Source organism: Pithys albifrons, chromosome Z (assembly GCF_047495875.1).
Source record: "Pithys albifrons albifrons isolate INPA30051 chromosome Z, PitAlb_v1, whole genome shotgun sequence".
Taxonomy (NCBI): Eukaryota; Metazoa; Chordata; class Aves; order Passeriformes; family Thamnophilidae; genus Pithys; species Pithys albifrons.
The window spans coordinates 48384399-48401336 of NC_092497.1; the positions used below are offsets into that span (position 1 = coordinate 48384399).

General features: G+C 41.5%; 1 protein-coding gene and 1 long non-coding RNA gene across 4 annotated transcripts in view; one reads left to right on the top strand and one right to left on the bottom strand.

The window, feature by feature from the left end:
- Positions 1-16933, top strand: part of LOC139684985 (uncharacterized) — a 53928-nt gene extending 36995 nt beyond the window's left edge. The window contains exons 4-5 of the long non-coding RNA XR_011700012.1: positions 13344-13420; positions 16161-16933. This is a non-coding gene — a long non-coding RNA (uncharacterized lncRNA). The remainder of the gene's footprint in view (positions 1-13343; positions 13421-16160) is intronic.
- SLC44A1 (solute carrier family 44 member 1) overlaps positions 1-16938 on the bottom strand; it is an 82264-nt gene that overhangs the window by 1807 nt on the left and 63519 nt on the right. The window contains exons 15-16 of one of the 3 annotated variants that reach the window (XM_071581460.1): positions 16354-16434; positions 7012-14143 (exon numbers count right to left, since the gene is read on the bottom strand). In XM_071581460.1, coding sequence (XP_071437561.1) covers positions 14120-14143; positions 16354-16434 — 105 coding nt within the window. In that variant the 3' untranslated portion in view covers positions 7012-14119. The other 2 variants (XM_071581459.1, XM_071581458.1) reach the window with 2 other exon arrangements.

Genomic DNA, 16938 nt, shown 5'->3' on the forward strand with positions numbered 1-16938 from the left:
CTGTTTCAGATAGCAGTAATGGATCCTTTAACTTCTCAGATCTTGCAGTGAGTTCTGGCTGCACAACAAAAGATTTGCAAAAGAAAAAAAAAAACCACAGCACAGCTGGGCTTGATAAGCCATAATGCTCCTTCGGCACAAGAAGCTAGTGAGCATGAAATGGGTGTTCTAACCCTGTTCTACACTTACTGTAATTGAAACTCAAAGGCAGCAGATCACCTTTGCCCCAAACACTAATGTTCTGCTACCTCTTAGAGAGCAATAACCTCTAGTACATCACCTTGGGTTTCAGTCTGATAAGCTAGCTGGAGGAGGCAAGGACAGAGGGGAGGTCAGGTAACAGCAATGTCAGTGCCTTGTGCAACATCTCCTGACTTTGGACTGGGCCAGTGGGGAGGAGAGCTTCTTATCTATTTGTGTTTCTGGTTGCACTCATAGGCTGGCTGTGTCCAGCACAGAAGTCACGCCAGGTGTGTGGATCACAGGCTGTGGAGGGACAAATGCTGACACCTGTAAGCCCTGTCTTGGAGGAGGAGGAAGGTTGATATCTGTCAGAATGTCTTCAAGCTGGCAATTGTCCTTTAGACAAGAGAGTAGCAAAGCTCACAGCAATTCTGGCACAGTGGGGAGCTCACCCTAAGGCCAGGCTCTGGAGGCAGAGGAGGGGCACCAAGAGAACAGGTCAGAGGAAGTCATTGGAAGCCACTTCATCCAGCTGCAGCACAACATGTCTTCTTGGAACAAGACTGTTCAGGGCTGGAGCTGGCCTAAGAGATGCCTTTGAAGACTGGAGATTTAATTGCATGGAGGTTTTTTTGTTTTGGTTTGGTTTTTTTGGTGAAAGATTTCAAGTCATAGGCTCTCAGGAGACACACTGCCCCTTGCTGGTTTGTTAGAATCCTAGAATAGATTGAATAGGGTGCAGTTTGCTCTTACAGGAGAAACTAGAAATGAAAAAAAAAAAGTTGCCATTTCCTTTCAGAGAGCTGCAATCAGTCTCCACTTGGGACACTGAGAGAGAGCACCATTGCTGGGGAGCTTCCAAACCCAGGGAGAGCTCTGCATCTGTGCATGCTGTGCATGCTGTGGGAAGCAGTACATTCCTCTGAGCTCCTGGTGAGATCCAGGATCCAGCAGCCACAGCTACCTTCTTTTTACAGGTGGTTGCTCAAACAGTTGTGCATGGCCAGTTTGGTTGCCTGATCTTCATGCCCAGCACACACTGAGTTGAACTGAGGGGAATTATTTATGGATGATACTGCAGAGCTGATATGCTGCTGGACAGCCATGGTGCCTCCCCCGGCTGGGGTCCATGAGGCGAACTGTGGGCAGCCTAAAACCTTCACAGCTGGTATTTGTAACCATGCTCTACTGGTTGTGCTTGCGGAAGGGTATGACAGAAAATTTTCTCATCAGCACAGGCCTGAGCACAACATTCTGCAGAGAAATTGCTCCTACTAACAGCCTCTGGTGAAAATCACTTTCTGGCTCCTTTGTAATGTTGCTTAAATAGAACACACAATGAGTTTCAGTGAATATGCATTTCCTGTGATGCTATTTTAGTGTCAAAATTACTCTATCAGCAGCCCATTTAAAATGGAGTTATGATGAAGCACTGATCTTATGTGCTTGCTAGTCTATGGTTCTATATTTCACAGTCACTTTACAATGGTTGGCTGATGGGTTTTGCAGCCAGGATACTTTTAATTCCTCCTGGATTTCATTATTGTGACTGCAAAGGAAGGAACAGAATAGCAGATGAAGCTGTTGCTGTTTAGGCTCATGCTGCTGCCTGTGCCTTGTACTGAGCTGTTGCCAGGACTCATCTGGAGGAGCGAAAACACAAATTTTGCATTTGCCTAGGTTTTTGAAATAAGAAAAAAATAACCTCTGGTTCAGGAGCAGCTTCTTTTTTTCCTAAAGAATAGACTACTTCAGTGGGAAGTTCTTACAATTTTTAATATTTTACACTAGGCAACCTGCACAAGCACACCACAGGTATATCTGCATCCATGTGACTTACTCAGTACCCCTTGCCTGATATGCTACTGCTATCACAGCAAGATGCTCTGTGTCTTGGCATGCAGCAGTGCATCATTTCTTACCAGACCTTCTTAACTTTTTTGCCATCAGAACAGGCAGCAAGGACAACTTTGCAACCTTGCAAAAGTAAGACACCCAAGGGAGGATCTCTAAAATCTCCTGCTGCTGCAAATCCAATGATGCTCAGACTGCAGGGGCTCATTTGTCTTCATATGATCTTCCCAAACACCTCCATGCAAATGCTTAATTCTGTCAAAAACAGCTTTTTTTTTTAATTTCCTGCAGCAGCAGTTGCATTTGGTAAAGGCAAGTACAAACAGTCTGCAAAGAAACACACTGCTGTCATCCTGCCAATAAGCGTGACATGGGTAGTGCCCTTGGATCTCCTCTGAACTTTCCAGCAACCCACTCAGAGGAGATTCTCTGAATCCTGGCATGTCATTTACTACTTATTGCCTTTTCCATATTGGCTTTCCAATTGCTTTTCCTTACTTTACTACTTTTGTCACCTAATATCTCCAGAAGGGTTAGCTGGAAAACATCTGCAGGGTCTGTAGATGGCAGGAAGTAGGGAGCACAGTGACAATATGCAAATACAACGTGATCCACAACAGCCTTGACACTAAACAAGGCTTTGCCGTTGCTGGGACTTACCCTGATGGATGTCCTCCCTCTGGTTTGGCAGTTATCAGTCCGTTCCCTCCTTTCTCCCACTTCCTTCACCGTGTCATGTCTGGGAGGCCAACTGCAGTTTGTGGCTGCATATCAAATGCTAGCTTACTTCATAGGAGTTGCTTTTCCCACATGGTTCAAAAACTCAATGTGTGCTTTTCACTTGCCTTGTTATGTGTTATTCTTAAAGTAAGTTCAGATGGTGATTAGGAAATGTGGGGGGACTTGGCCTATGAACATGATGTGAACAGAATTTCAGGTTTGTGTTCTCCTACCCCTTCATTCAAGATTTGATTCCTTATTGTTTCTTTAAGAAGCTTAATAGCTCTTCAAGCTGTGCATCTCCTGGGAAATTCAGAACTGTTTGCTCTTGTGCTCTTTTTGGGTTTTTTGGGGGGGAGGGAAAGGAGCAAATTATCTTTTGATAAAGCTGTCAGGTTTCCTCTTTATCATAAACAGCATGAACTTCACATGCTTTTTTGGCAGGCTGGTCTCCTGCTGCAATGCAGTACAGACCCTTCTGAGGTTTTCTTGCCTTTTTGTTGCCTCATGATGCAACAGATCCAACACTAGTACTTTCAAAAGCAAGCTGTGATGCTCCTTACCTGTAGGCAATAGGACTTCTGTGCTCGTAAGGAGGCACTCCTCCACAGTCCTCCTACCAGGCCTTACAAAACAGGCAGCAAATCATGCTTTGAAATCCCTTTACCTTCTCCGGCAATGTTCCAGCATTAGGTACTAAAGTCAGGTTTTGTTGCTGTTATTAGGGCTAGTGCAATTTGGAAAGGTTTGAAAGAGAACCAGCAGTGCCTCCCAACAAGTGAATTTTATTTGTCGCAGAAAGCAGGCACTTGCAGTGGTGTTCCTGGCCTGGGATTTGAGACATCTTGTTTCAGTCTGGTTCTCCAATAGAGTGCTTTGTGCACGGGTTGCTTCCAGTTATCAGATGCTTAAAAAAAATTAACACTCCCTCAAGATACTCTTCTGAGACCTCCCTTCCTACTTCCCTGTTACTGACATTGTTATTGGTTTTGCTACTCTGTTCTCCTGTTGCAGAACAGTAAGGGCAATGAATCCTGATACAGAAAACCGTGGGATACTGAATTGCATGCAGTGTCAGAAAAGCTTTCACTGAAATCAGTAGATGAGTTATGTTGAAAGAAAGTCAGGATAACCTCATGTATTTAATGAGCTATGAAGACCCACTAACGGACTGAGGAGGTTTGCCAGAGGAGGACTGAGTTTTCAGATATTTTAACTATCAGAAGATGAATGAGTCTGAGGTGTTCATGTCTGTATCATTTCCTTGGCACTGGGAGACTTCCACTCAATTTGCTTTTTTCCACTCAATATGCCTTTTGCATCTGCAGAGGCATATTTAGATCCCAACTTCACACACAGCCTTACTTGCCCCTGTGTTGTTCCTCCATCCTCCTGCAGTACCTGAGTGTCGACTGACCTTTAATGAACTTGGCCTTCATGGCATCCCCATCTTTGAGGAAAGGGAAGCACAGAGACAGCAAGTGATTAGCCCCAGGCTACAGAGGTGGTCTGTGGTGGAGCAGCAGTGTATTGGCTTCAGGCAGCTGTTCACATCTCCCTTTTACCTGGAAGCCCATGGAAGAAAGATGGGGGGACATGGCAAGCCCTGCAATCAGGAGAGGTGGCCCAATTGCCCCCCCTTCATTTGGCATTGCTAATGCCTACTGAATGTGGTTTTGTCTAAGGTTTGTATTCAGGACTTCATATTTAAAATTAGAATACAACTAAATTCTATCAAAAAAGTGATTAAAAACAGGAGGCATCTTATGGGACTGTGGCAGACTCTGGTTTGGTTGGTTGATTCTGTTTTGGGGGCTGTTTATTTATTTTTTGGTAGGACACAGGGTTCAAGCCAGTGATTTCTTCTTCAGAGAACTGCAGTGTGAAGTTCCTGTTCACCCATTTATTTGTCTCCCACTTGTTTACTGTCAACCGAGGTAGTGAGATAAAACAATTCAGTAGATTCTGTCATAGAGTTTATTTCTAGCATTAACAGCTCTAGCAAGGGTCTCAGCAATTCTGCCCTGGTGCTGGATTTTCTTCCATTTCATTTTTAGTGTAACTAAGGTAAAAAAAACTAAGCATCAGAGGGAGATTATGGCAGTAGATGTCAGAAAAAGCTCTTCTAGGTGTTCTGCGTGCAGGAGTGCAAGCTCCATCCATTTCACACATTCATAATTTAAATAGCAAATAGAAATTCCAAATAATCTCTCCTTGGGAACTAGCTAATTTTCATTAAACATCTAAATACCAGTGAGGTATATAAATAAAAGTAGGTCAGCTCCTCAGTGGCCAACAGTGGAGGGAAGGAGCTGTGCCAAACTCCTGCAGACCAGGACCTGGCCTCACTGGCTTGGAAAAGGAGCCAGATTGCTGCACACAAAATGTTGCATACAGAGGGCCCCATCCTCTACATGAGGCAGGAGAGCTCCTTCAGTGGCCAAGGAGCTGAGCTGTCTTGCAAACAAGGAAACTGCTCCTTCATCTCCAGCATGAGAGAAAGGCTGCTCAGGGAGCAGGGATCAGAGGAGGCATCTGTCTGTGCTGTTCTGCAATTGCCAGTGCCAGGGAGCGAGTCCTAAGGCTAGAATTCAAAGGTTACATGATCACTCCATGCAGAATTTCTTGGCAGTGGGAACTGCTGTGTGGTTGAAGGACAAATCCTGTTTTTGCAGCTCCAGTCCCCTGTTTCCAGGCCCCTGCTCTCTCACTTGCTATGGGAGAGCAAGGTTTTCTTGCCTAACACCACCACAGTACCCTGAGGTTTTCCTTTCAAGTCCTGTGTCCCCTTCTGTTCTCCCTACATATGCTTCTCCCACTAGTCCTCTGCAGCCCACCCCCATCCCCATCCCTCCTTTTATTACTGCCCTGGATGTCACAAAACTCTTATTTCAGAGGTGACGGAAGCCAAAGAGCTTCTGTTTTGTGCTTCAGACACACACAAAACACAATGGAAACCAGGCAAGGCTTTTATAACCTGTATGCTATATTATGCCTCCTGCCCCTGACAGCTCTACTGCTGAAGAAGGAGTGTCTTTTGCTCCATGCAACTGAACCCAGCTAACCAAGTAGATTGACCATTATAAACCATGAAAAACACACTCTGAGCCCAGGGGACATACCTTCAGAGGCACTGCAGAATAGTGACATACAGCAGAACACTTTGGGTCCCCAGCATGGGACCCTGCCTGTGTGCAGACGTCCTGCCTGATGAGCTGTCTGGTACTTTTCATCCTGATGGCATTTACTGATTGGCCACAACAGCATCAGACTCCACTTCAGAAATGGAAGATAAAGTAAGCCATCTTCTGCAAATGCAGTGCTGAAGTGGTTCGTAGTAAAGAGTAACAGAAGCATGAAAATATGGTTCTGCCTGGCTTATTAGTGTATTAAAAAAACCCAACCTGGCAACAAAGAAAGCAAAAGTTTGCTGTGCCCATGGGATAGAGAGTAGAGGGGAAGGAATCTTTGTGATTGCAGATGCCAGTACTGGTAAGATTACACAGGTACTGTTAGTGCTTCTATTCATCATCCATCTTTAGCTATCCAAGCTTGTTAGGACAGCTCTGTGGAGTGGGGGGCACGTAGAGGGCCTTGCAGAACAAGGAAGTGGTTCCACAAGAGGTGCTGCACTAAGATACACAGTTTGCATGGCTCATGAGACATAACAAGATTTCCTTTATCCCTCCCTACTCTGCATTCTCCCATAGCTGTCCATGTAAGGCAAAGCATACTTTATTAGCCAGCCTGCTCCAGACAGCCCCAGCAGTCCTGAGAGTTCTGCTTTCTGGGTATGACAAGGGATTCCTGTGCATGTGTGACAACAGCCTCGCTTTCCACAGAGAAAACTTCACAACTGCTTCTGCATGTGACTGACCTTCAGCACACCCTGTAGTATATCAGGGAGGCTAAAGAACCTGATGATGGGTGAAACCATTGGCCTACAGGAACAGTTTCCAACATGCTGGAGAGAAGCTGAGGAGCAGACAACCAGTGAGAAGAAAAACAGCAAAAACCCCACCGGTGCTCTATACAACTCCATTTGCACACCCATCTCAATGTTAGCCTTGCAATGCTTTTCTTGGCACCAGGACAACCTGTCCAGGATTACTGTAGCTACTTAGCCAAAAGGCAGGTACAGACAAAACAGAGCTTAGGCAAAGATTTGGATGGGTTTTACTTGATTCTCAGGGACATGAGATTGTATTGCTAGGAAGAGGGGGGCACCCCCATGGAAGACACAGAAATTTCTTTCTTACTTAAAAGGAAAACTTTATTTTGATACATTAAAAAATCTATACATTTCTTAGACTAAAATACAGTTTTGCATCAGTATCCTGGCACAATGTCAGTTTACACAGACAATCTAAGATTAGATCAGCACTGTTAATTTCTCTTATCTGTCTGCATTCACAGCTTGCAGTATAAAACATGTTAAGTTCCCAAGACAATAATAATCAGTGTCAAATTTACTTTTCCCATTCTCAAAGGAGGTGGCATTCCACTCAAAAAAGGAGCACTTGTTAGTTGATCTGGATTCAATGTAAATCACTAAGCCAGTCCAGGAGGTTTAATTGCCCTGTTAGAAGTTATGAGTGAAGGAGGATGAAAAATTCATTTTCAGATGAAGCTTTGATGGACTATGACAGTGCAAGTACTGTCAAGCCTTTAAAATATGTTCAGAAGACTTTTCTTAGGGTAGCTTCTGTAATCAGCAACACAATTCACCATATAGAAATAATTCTTCTCTATAGGTATTGGATTCCACCTTGTTTTTTGCTCTGAATAGCTCCAGAGCAAAATAAAAGCAGGACACTGGGGATGTTGCTGTGAGATGTCTGAATTGGAATACGAATTTTCATAACTATTGTGAAGATTCTGCAGAATATTTTTTACCTGTGAAATCCTGCTTTCCATGGCTCCACCTAATCTTTGGCTGCTGCTTTCTAGCCTACATTAGAAAAAGCCACCTTTCTATTTTCTATTCCTTCATTCCCCTAGAAGACAATATAACATTGGCTGCAGCACTGTTTTTCAAATGAGACATACTCTCCCATTTCAGTTTGAGCAGCAGGGAGGGACCCAACTAATACTAACATGGACCACACGTGGCATTTGAGAGTTAAAAACTGTGACTTTGGTGGGAACACCAGTCAGTGCCCAATTTCTGCTGGGTTTCACAAATAGTCAGCTTTCTAATGTCATCAAACTTTTCTAGAATAACACCCTAGTTGCCCCTATTTCCACTTAAGCCACAGATGAGTGGTGGTATACTTAAGCAATGGTAGCCACCTATGTTGCCAGTGTATTCTACCTTGTACTTAGAAAGGTCATAGCTACCTTTAACATTATTGAAAGTAGGTTAGTTCTGTTAAAGGCCGCTGGTTCTTTTGCTCTAAATTCCTGCCGCTTTGGTTCTAAGAGAGCCCCAAGTTTATGTAGAAAAGTACCAAATGCTTATAACACCACATTCTGCTCATTACACTGACATATGATGACTTAACTTCAGTGAGACAGGGGAGTAGAATCTGATGGGTGTTTTCACTGGTTTTCTGCGAGTTCCATTTTAACAGATCTCTGTCAAATAAATGCCAGACAGTTTAACCTCCAAATGGGTATTTTCAGATCAATTCATGCTACCAATTGTCCCTAGAAATATTTTCATAATCCTAAAGTCTCTGAGGAGCTTTGGCTACAAGACACATCACAGCTCCATCCCAGACAAAATATTCTGCCTTTTATACATGACTTAAATTACATGAGATGAGTTTCATCTCTCATCTCTTTAAATATAAAAGAAAAAAATACCTTGAGAATAGTATTTGCTACAGAACACAAGATATACAGATTTACTAGTCTCCATAATCTTGTTATGTGATGGAAATAACAGCAGAGATGAAATAGTTGAAAGACCATTTGAAAATGAAATATTTAGAGTAAACTTTCATCATCCCAACAAAGAAGCTAAGTGCAAGAAATGCTTCAAATAAGTCTGTTGGGTTTTGTGTTGTGTTTTGTTGGTTTTGGGGTTTTTTTGTTTGTTGTTTTTTGTTTTGTTTTCTTTTTTAACAAAGATGAAATAGGACATCTGTATTGATAATGTGACATCAAGCTGTTCAAGAAACAATGGACTAGTGGTGTTTAGATTTAGAAAACATTATCTGCACAGGCAAAACCATAATTTACAAAACAGGAGTGCTGTTAGGTATCTACTTACAAATCTTAAGATTGTTTCTTAAAACGACTGTGCCATGTTTGATACAGCATGGGATACGCATCTGAACCAAATGCTCACTGTATGGTGATGACAAGTATATGCCTGCTACATGCATTTTATTCTGACTCTAAAACATACATTCATAGAATACATCATAACCACTCAGCGCAAACTGCTAAAGTGCATGCCCTGAGGGCACATTAAACATGTTGTCTCCAACACTGGCTGCTCCATTGCCAGAACACTGATACAGAAAGGGCTCATTTTTGCGTTATATCCCCATTACATGCTGAAAGAGTAAGAGCCAACATCCCCTGCTCCCTCCATGAAAGGGAGCACTGTGGAGCAGGCCAATTACCTGCTGCAAAAAAAGCCCTTTCAGAAAGAAGTAACCACCCTGAGAAGATGCTGTACAGAAATGCAGGGAGTAAGTCTTGGATTAACTACTGGGTCAGTGGACCTGTGTGCTGGGTTAGGCTGGATGGAGTTAATTTTTTTTCACAGCAACCTGCAAGGTGCTGTGTTTTAGATATGCAACCAAAACAGTGTTGCTGTCACAAGAATGCTTTACCTGTTGCTGCGGAGTGCTTGCACAGGGTCAAGGCCTTCTGTTTCTCACTCTACTACTCCAATAGACTAGGTTAGGGTTGGGCAAAGAAGTGAGAGGGCAGGCGGCCAGGACAGCTGACTAAGAAATATTCCCTAACATAAAATGTCATATGCAGCAATAAAAATGCGATGCGTGAGCGTTGTTCCAAAGCAGCCATTGCTTGGAGACTGGTTGGGCATTGTCTGCTGGTGGGAGATGGTAAGTGATTGCCTTTGTATCACTTGGGTTTCTTGGCAGGTGTTTTTTTTGTTGTTTTGGGGTTTTTTTCCTTGTTTACCTAAGAACTGCCTTTATATCAATGCTTTTGTCCTTTCACTCCCCTCTCCCATCCTGCTGGAGGGATTGAGCAAGCAACAGAGTAGCAGCTTATGTGACAGCCAGGGTCAACCCACAACAGTTAACTGGGTTTTCCACTGTTAGTTCTCCGTTCTAGGACACACTTTCTAAATGCAGAAAGTCCTTCCATTACTATGTCAAGCTAAGGCCACGTTTAAAATTCATCCTGATTTTGGCAGCTGGAAGCTACTAGAAGGTTTGGAGATGCAATTCTAAGCTGGCCCTGCATGTGTTCAGTCTAGCTGTGGAGTGACAATGAAACTGTAGAACTGATGGGTTGCACTACTAACCACAATGATGGAGTGATATCACAACAAAAAATTCTGCCTTAGGACTATAGCTCAGCACCTACTCCCCCTCTCATTCAGTCCAGGTGATACCCTGAATCATTGCCTCAGGAAGGCGAAAGGAAATGTGGCAAGTCTAATGGGACAAATGGGAGTTGATGCTGCCACTTGGCACTCCGTTACTGAAAGAGCAATACAGAAATAAGACATAAAAGAACAAAAAAAATTCTCCAGGGCAATAAAGATCACACACTGCTGTTCAACGTCCAAATAAAACAGTGAGTAAAATAATGTGGAAGAAATTTTAGCAATTTAAAACAATGGTATAATTTTTTTTGCTTTGTAAGCTAGCTGGCATTGGGTGGTTCTGTGGCACTCTGGACTCTGAATCCCAAGGTCCTGAGTTCAAGACTCAGTGGGACCGTCCTCTGGCAGTTCAATGCCCCCCTGCCATCTGATCCCATCAGATCTCGGATGCTCAGCAGGGTCAGCCCCAGTTAGTACTGGGTGCTGGAGACAGTCACGAGAACTTCACTGTCACTGTCCAAGCTCGCTCGGCTGTGGCAGATGGACCTTAGGACTTAAAACGGTGGGACCAGTTCTGCGCACGCTGTGCCTCACCTGAAAAATCCACTGTGCAGGCTGGAAGGGCACACCCACGTGGGGAGAGCCCTTCCCAAATCTTTGTTCGTGAAGTCTGGCCATACAATATAAGCTATCTGGTCAGAGGCTATAATGCAGACTATCTGCAGAAACCAAAGGCTGGAAAACAGTAATCGCTCTGATTGCTTCTAAACTCAAATTGTCCAGCCTAAATCTCCAGTTCTCAAGCAGCAGTTGGTTCAGTGGACTTTCCAAGGAGATGGTATCTCTGTTTCAGGTGTCTCATCTGCTCCTCCTGCATTGTTATTCTTGCTGCAGCATCACTCTCTAGTTAATTTAGACTGCTTCCCACAAAGCAGTCCATATACTGGCTTTAATAACCAACAGTCAAAAGAAGTATTTAATCCATCACAACTGGCAGACCCCAGCACCTCTACTGCTGACATTTATATATGTGATTCCCATGTCAAAGTGTCCTCTCACTCCACTATCTCCATCAGGAAAAGAAAGTGGAGTCTGAATTTCTCCTAAAAAGTTGTCTCTTCAGAACACTGTCTTCTGCTTATCTCCCTGCACAAGACAGAGCTGGAAGAGGGTAGCTTGTAGTTTGGTTGCAAATGAACTTCAAAGGACATTCAAAAGCTTTAAAGGGCCACTGAAAAGTCTGCATGAGGATGGAATGCCTTTTTGGCATGACTTAAAAGCTCTGCATGCCAAACATACACTCAAGAATGGTGCACACAATAATATTAAGAACTTCATAATTATATAGATTTCTCACTTAAACATTACAACTACCAATAGAAAAGTGTTGCCTGTATCTTTTGAACACCATGTAAATAAAACAAGTTTATTTTTAAGACAGGATAAACTGCTATAAAAATGGTGCACAGTCAAGTCATACAAAAATACAAAATTTGTTTCCATCTGCAGTCCTAGTTGCAATTACAGAGAAAAGACCCCACTCAGGACTTCCAATGAGCAGGGAACACAAACTTGTGGAACCAGTCATGGCAGAAATGTTTTATGAAAATGAGCAGAATACAAGGCTTCTTTGATTAAGCACTTCCAATAGCCTGCAAACAAGATAAAATTCATTTCTCTGGAAGCAACTGGGGACTTGATAAGTCTTTTAGCCTTGGAATCCAGTTTCTAGGATTCATCTAGGCAAGTTTTAAAATTTCTGTTGCTAAACCCTATGATCTATATAACAGACAGTATTGAATGCCACTGCTGTCTTAGACACTGGTATAGGAGGAACGTCTCCTCTCCACAAAAGTAAGGCTGCTCCAGTGCTTCTTCTAGGCAAGTGTGACTTCTGACTTGCACTGAGAGGCCTCACCAGTGCTCCAGTTTGAGTCTCTAGGCTGAAGCTCTAGTTCAGTTAGCACTTACACAGATGTGTAAGTTACAACTCCATATTTAGAGAGCCCTTCTGAAATTAGTGTAATTACTGATATTGTTCACTTAAATGGGTGTATAAGTGCTTCCAGGACTGGGTAATGCTGTCTCTCTGCCTCAACAGCAGCTATCCTTTCTAAATGTATATTTATTTTCATACCTTTTGTATAGTTTGGGGTCTGTGAAAAGCGTAAATCCTCTTACTGGGTTTACCGAAAGAAACTTAACAAATTTAAGTTATCAAATGCCTTCTGGAAGCAAAAGTGAAATAGTTTACTATTGCCAAAAGATAAGAGCACTAGTTAGCTACATGGTATTAAATAATTTTTTAAACCTTCAGCAGCAATTTAGAAGTCTGATTCTCTGACAGGAAGCACAAATAACTGCTTACTTACTAAACCTTGATAACATGAGTTGTGCATGTCTCTACCCTAGACATACCTCTCTACTCCATTACAAAGCTTCTGTAGAAAGACTTTTCTCTTTCAAAAGATTTTCGTGAATGGAGTGATTGAACCATTGAGGCATCATTTATTTGTAGAAAGCTTGTATTTAGTGCAATAATTTTGAAAATTCTGCTCTGAAATACTAACTTTACATTAACAAAAATAGTTTTCTTAAAAAAATTGTAACAAAAGGAATGTATAGCATAGACAGATCATGAATTCTTAGCAAATACACTTAAGCATTTACCAGTACAATACGCTGAATAATTGAATATTAGCATTCATGTCTGGCAAGCTTCCAGATGAAAAAGAAATTCTGTATCTAATACTAATACTACTTCTGATAATAATAATAAAATAAAAGCATGGTTTTTTGTAATTAATAACTTCTGATAACTATCCTGGCAGCTACACTTCCAAAGAAGGCTTTCTCTGCCCTTTCCCATTTTAGTTACCCCCTACAGTACATAGATATATGGACCAAACACCAGGCAAGGAATGATCCCTTCTACCTCCCATAGTCCTCTGACATTAAATGAAATGAAGCATACAGTACTTTTTTATGTACAGTAGTACAGTTCATTTCTCTTCCCCTCCTCAGCATCTTTGTACCTAGTCATGAATTAATCATGAGTATGGCTAAAATTGAGCTTTAATAATCTGTTATTTCAATTGTCCATATGCAGAATCCATACCCTTCAAAGGAACACTGCTGAAGTGTGAAGGAGGCTATTGAACTCAAGAGGAGGATAGAAGGCAACAGGTATGAGGGGCAAGTAGGGTAAAGAAGGAAGTTAATTGCATATAAAAATTATCTGTCCCCATTTTGTAGGTTCTGTTTAATAGGAGATGCAAGGGCTCCCACACACCTGAATACCTGAGGAGTTGGTTATTGTGATATCTGATACTGGTAAACAAAACTGTGCCTTGCCAGGGCTGTAAAGTAAAATAACTGCTGACAAATCCATTCAAAATGGAACGAATTCTCACTGAAACCACCTTTTAAAAAACTAAGTTTAAGACTTTTCTTGATTTTAAGGTTTTCTGTACATGTAACTGTCCCAAATTTAATGCAAATGTAAAAGAAACTAAACAAGTAAAAGTCTTTGCAGATTAGCAGTGTCATGTGAAATCTGTCTCTAAACCCAGTCACGATTTCAGATTATCTTTACAATGATACCTCCTCCAGATTGTAAGATACCAAGCAATAAAGAATCAACATTTCCATGACCACAATGAATAATTTAAGAAATGGAACAATGATAAAGCTGCTTGTAAAAGCCACCCGTATGAAAAGAGTACATGTTTCACAAAAATAATTGTTAAAAAAAGTTTAAAATCCCTGTTCCTTTTCTCTGATTTTGGCTGTTAATTTATATATATATATATATATGTATGTTTATATGTATATATATATATACTGTTTTGGAATGTCAATGGGTTCCAATATGGCTGGCTAGTTTCAAGATGAACTTGCTCCAGAGGCCTAGAAAACAAAGTCATACAGTACAGTCTTAGACAAATGCCAAAGGACAAGTAGAAACTGAGTCAAAGGTGTCACTGGAAGCCATAAAGAAAAAATGTGAAAAGGGGGGTTTTCCCCTCATGCCCTGATACAAGAACAGAAGGTCCTCAATATTTCCTCATCATATTAATACCTACTTTAAATGCAACTGCACTCAGGGCTTTTCACTTTTGGAAATAATTGTCATATCTAAGTAATATCTGCATTTCAAGGCTACTGAAGCAAAGCAGTAAAGACTCTGTTTCTAAAAGAAGATAAAGAAGTAGTATTAATCTAATTTTCAGACATGCAATTTTGAGACTCTGGGCACAGAACAGACTTATGAATGAACCTATTCCAAATATAACCAAGGGCTTTATCGACACTTTGGGGAAAGGTATCAGAAATTTAATGGATGTAACTGCTGTATTCCACCCCTGCCAGGATGTGAGATCCTAGTATTTCATAATCTACTCAGCTGGAGCTGAATGCCCAAAACCAGAAAACCATTTGAGAAAAAAAGGCCAAATCAGTTCCAAACAAAACAAAGGAGAATTGGGAGTAATTCAGCAGGTGACTCCCATGCTGAGACCCAAGTGCTCTGCATTTTCTGCAGGAGTCCTATGAGGACTTTCAGACAGTACCAGGCTAAAGTGCCTAGAAAAAAGTTCCTACAAGAAAAAGATCACCCTTGACTTGCAGGTACTTGGTTTGCCCTTTTATAAGGGGCAGGATGAGTAAAGGTTTTACACAGCCAAGCTTTAGGCAGTCAAGCAGAAAAGTATAAGTAAGAATCTTAGAACTGACAACAGTGTAAGTGGAAAACCACTTAAGGTAAATCAGTTATTTGAATTAGAGTTTAACATAATAATAAAATTTTCGATTGAAGTATTTGCGCATATGTCTAGAGGGTCTGCACCCAATTCTCCATCATTTTAGTGGCACATTTGCATTACAGCATTTAGATCACTCTGAAAATCCCAACATCAGCGTCTGTTTGCATGGCTAGAATTAATCCCAGAAGAAACAGTAAATGAGCATAAAATTAGTTTTTCATATGTGTAAGCACGGCAGCATTTAGGCATAAGCAAATCTAGACACTGGTATGCCATCACGAAATAGCAAAACACACAAAGCTACACATCTATCCAGTCTATAGCAGGAACCCATTCCAGCTTGGTTAAAAAGTGCTCATGCAACATGGCTTCATGTACACCATTGCAAAAAATAAATTCTTCTGTTAGCATACGCTTATTTAGACTCCATTTGGCTAAAAAATTATCCCCATGGTACAGAAATGAGTCAGACCCCAGACACTCCAAGAAAGTAATGACAGAAAAAACTTCTATTTCACAAAGTCATATTGCACAATGACAAGTCATACCTTGCCCAGCCTGGCTCTCCTTTATACGCTGTTCTCCACCTTCCAAACTCATCTTCCTATTTGTTATCTGTACCATGTATAGTTTTCCTTATTCCAGGCTACTCAGACATGCAATGCCTTCCTAACAGGCACACCATAAGTAAAACAGGCTGCAGAAGCATAAATGATGCATTTTTCACTGTCTGTGCATCTGACAGTGTGAGATGGAAAGAGCACACAAGAGACAAGCAACATAAGTAGTTTGCAATTAAAACAAACAACTGGGAGAAATGTCATTTGAGCAGGTTGAAAGGAATCACTGTATCCAATTCTTTTGCATTGTGAAAGATAATTTGGTGAGATCTTTAAATGCCTGGTCCTACTTTGCAACAATGGATGTGCTCAGTAGTGTTCTTCAGGCTTTTGCAGTGACTGTCAGACAAGCAAAAATTGTTCTACTCAGGGCCAAGAAGAGATTAAAGTCAGAATAGCCCAATGTATTTCAGAGTCATCTTATTTTTAGACTATTCAGCAATTGGGGCTATCTGTGTACAGCACAGTATGCACCACTAATCCTAATGAAATGATACGGCATTTGTTTCACTTGAGACAGTTCCTTTCATCTTACTTTTACAGGAGATGGTCTCAGCTGTGACAAAAACTCTGCCATCCAAGTGATAGGCAAGCTCACAAACAGAAAAAGCAGAATATCTTGAGTGATACAGAGAACAAAAACTTCTCCTGAAGAAGTGCAGTCAGTAAAGACAAAGAGGGAGAAGAAGTAAAAGTGAAATTCTTGGAGGATCGCCACCTCCTCATCTGCACCTACCATTGGTTTTAGCTCTCTGCCCTCAGCTCCACCTGCCCGGCCAGCTTCTTTCATAGATTTCCTACTGTTCTCCACAAACTCCTGAAAAACAGTAATGAAATGACAAGTGCTCTCTTAGCACAGACTCTAAACATCAGGTCTCCAAGACAGAACTTCAGGATGTAACTGCCCTCCTTTATGGGGAAAGAAGGTAAAACACTGGTAGTCAAAAAAACCTCCCAACAACCCAAGCCAAAACAAACCCACAAGCAAACCACAACTAACCTCCCCACCAACACCAGAGTCTTAGCTTTTACATTGTATCTTGTGAACTGGGTTTAATGTTACAACTCTATTAAACAGAAGGACTTGGAGATAATTATTTCAAGGTCTGGATGATTTCCAATTCAATCTCTTTTCACCAGACCACAATTTCCTAGATATGAAGATTAGCAAAGCTAATTCAATTTTATGCAACTATTTTCTCTTAAAGGCAAGAATTCTGCAGCAAATTTCAGTAAACTGTAGCTGCTCATGTTTTGTGATATTGATTACTGACTAAAGAACCTCCCAAAGTTTTTATTGTTTATTTGTGTTTTCTTCCAA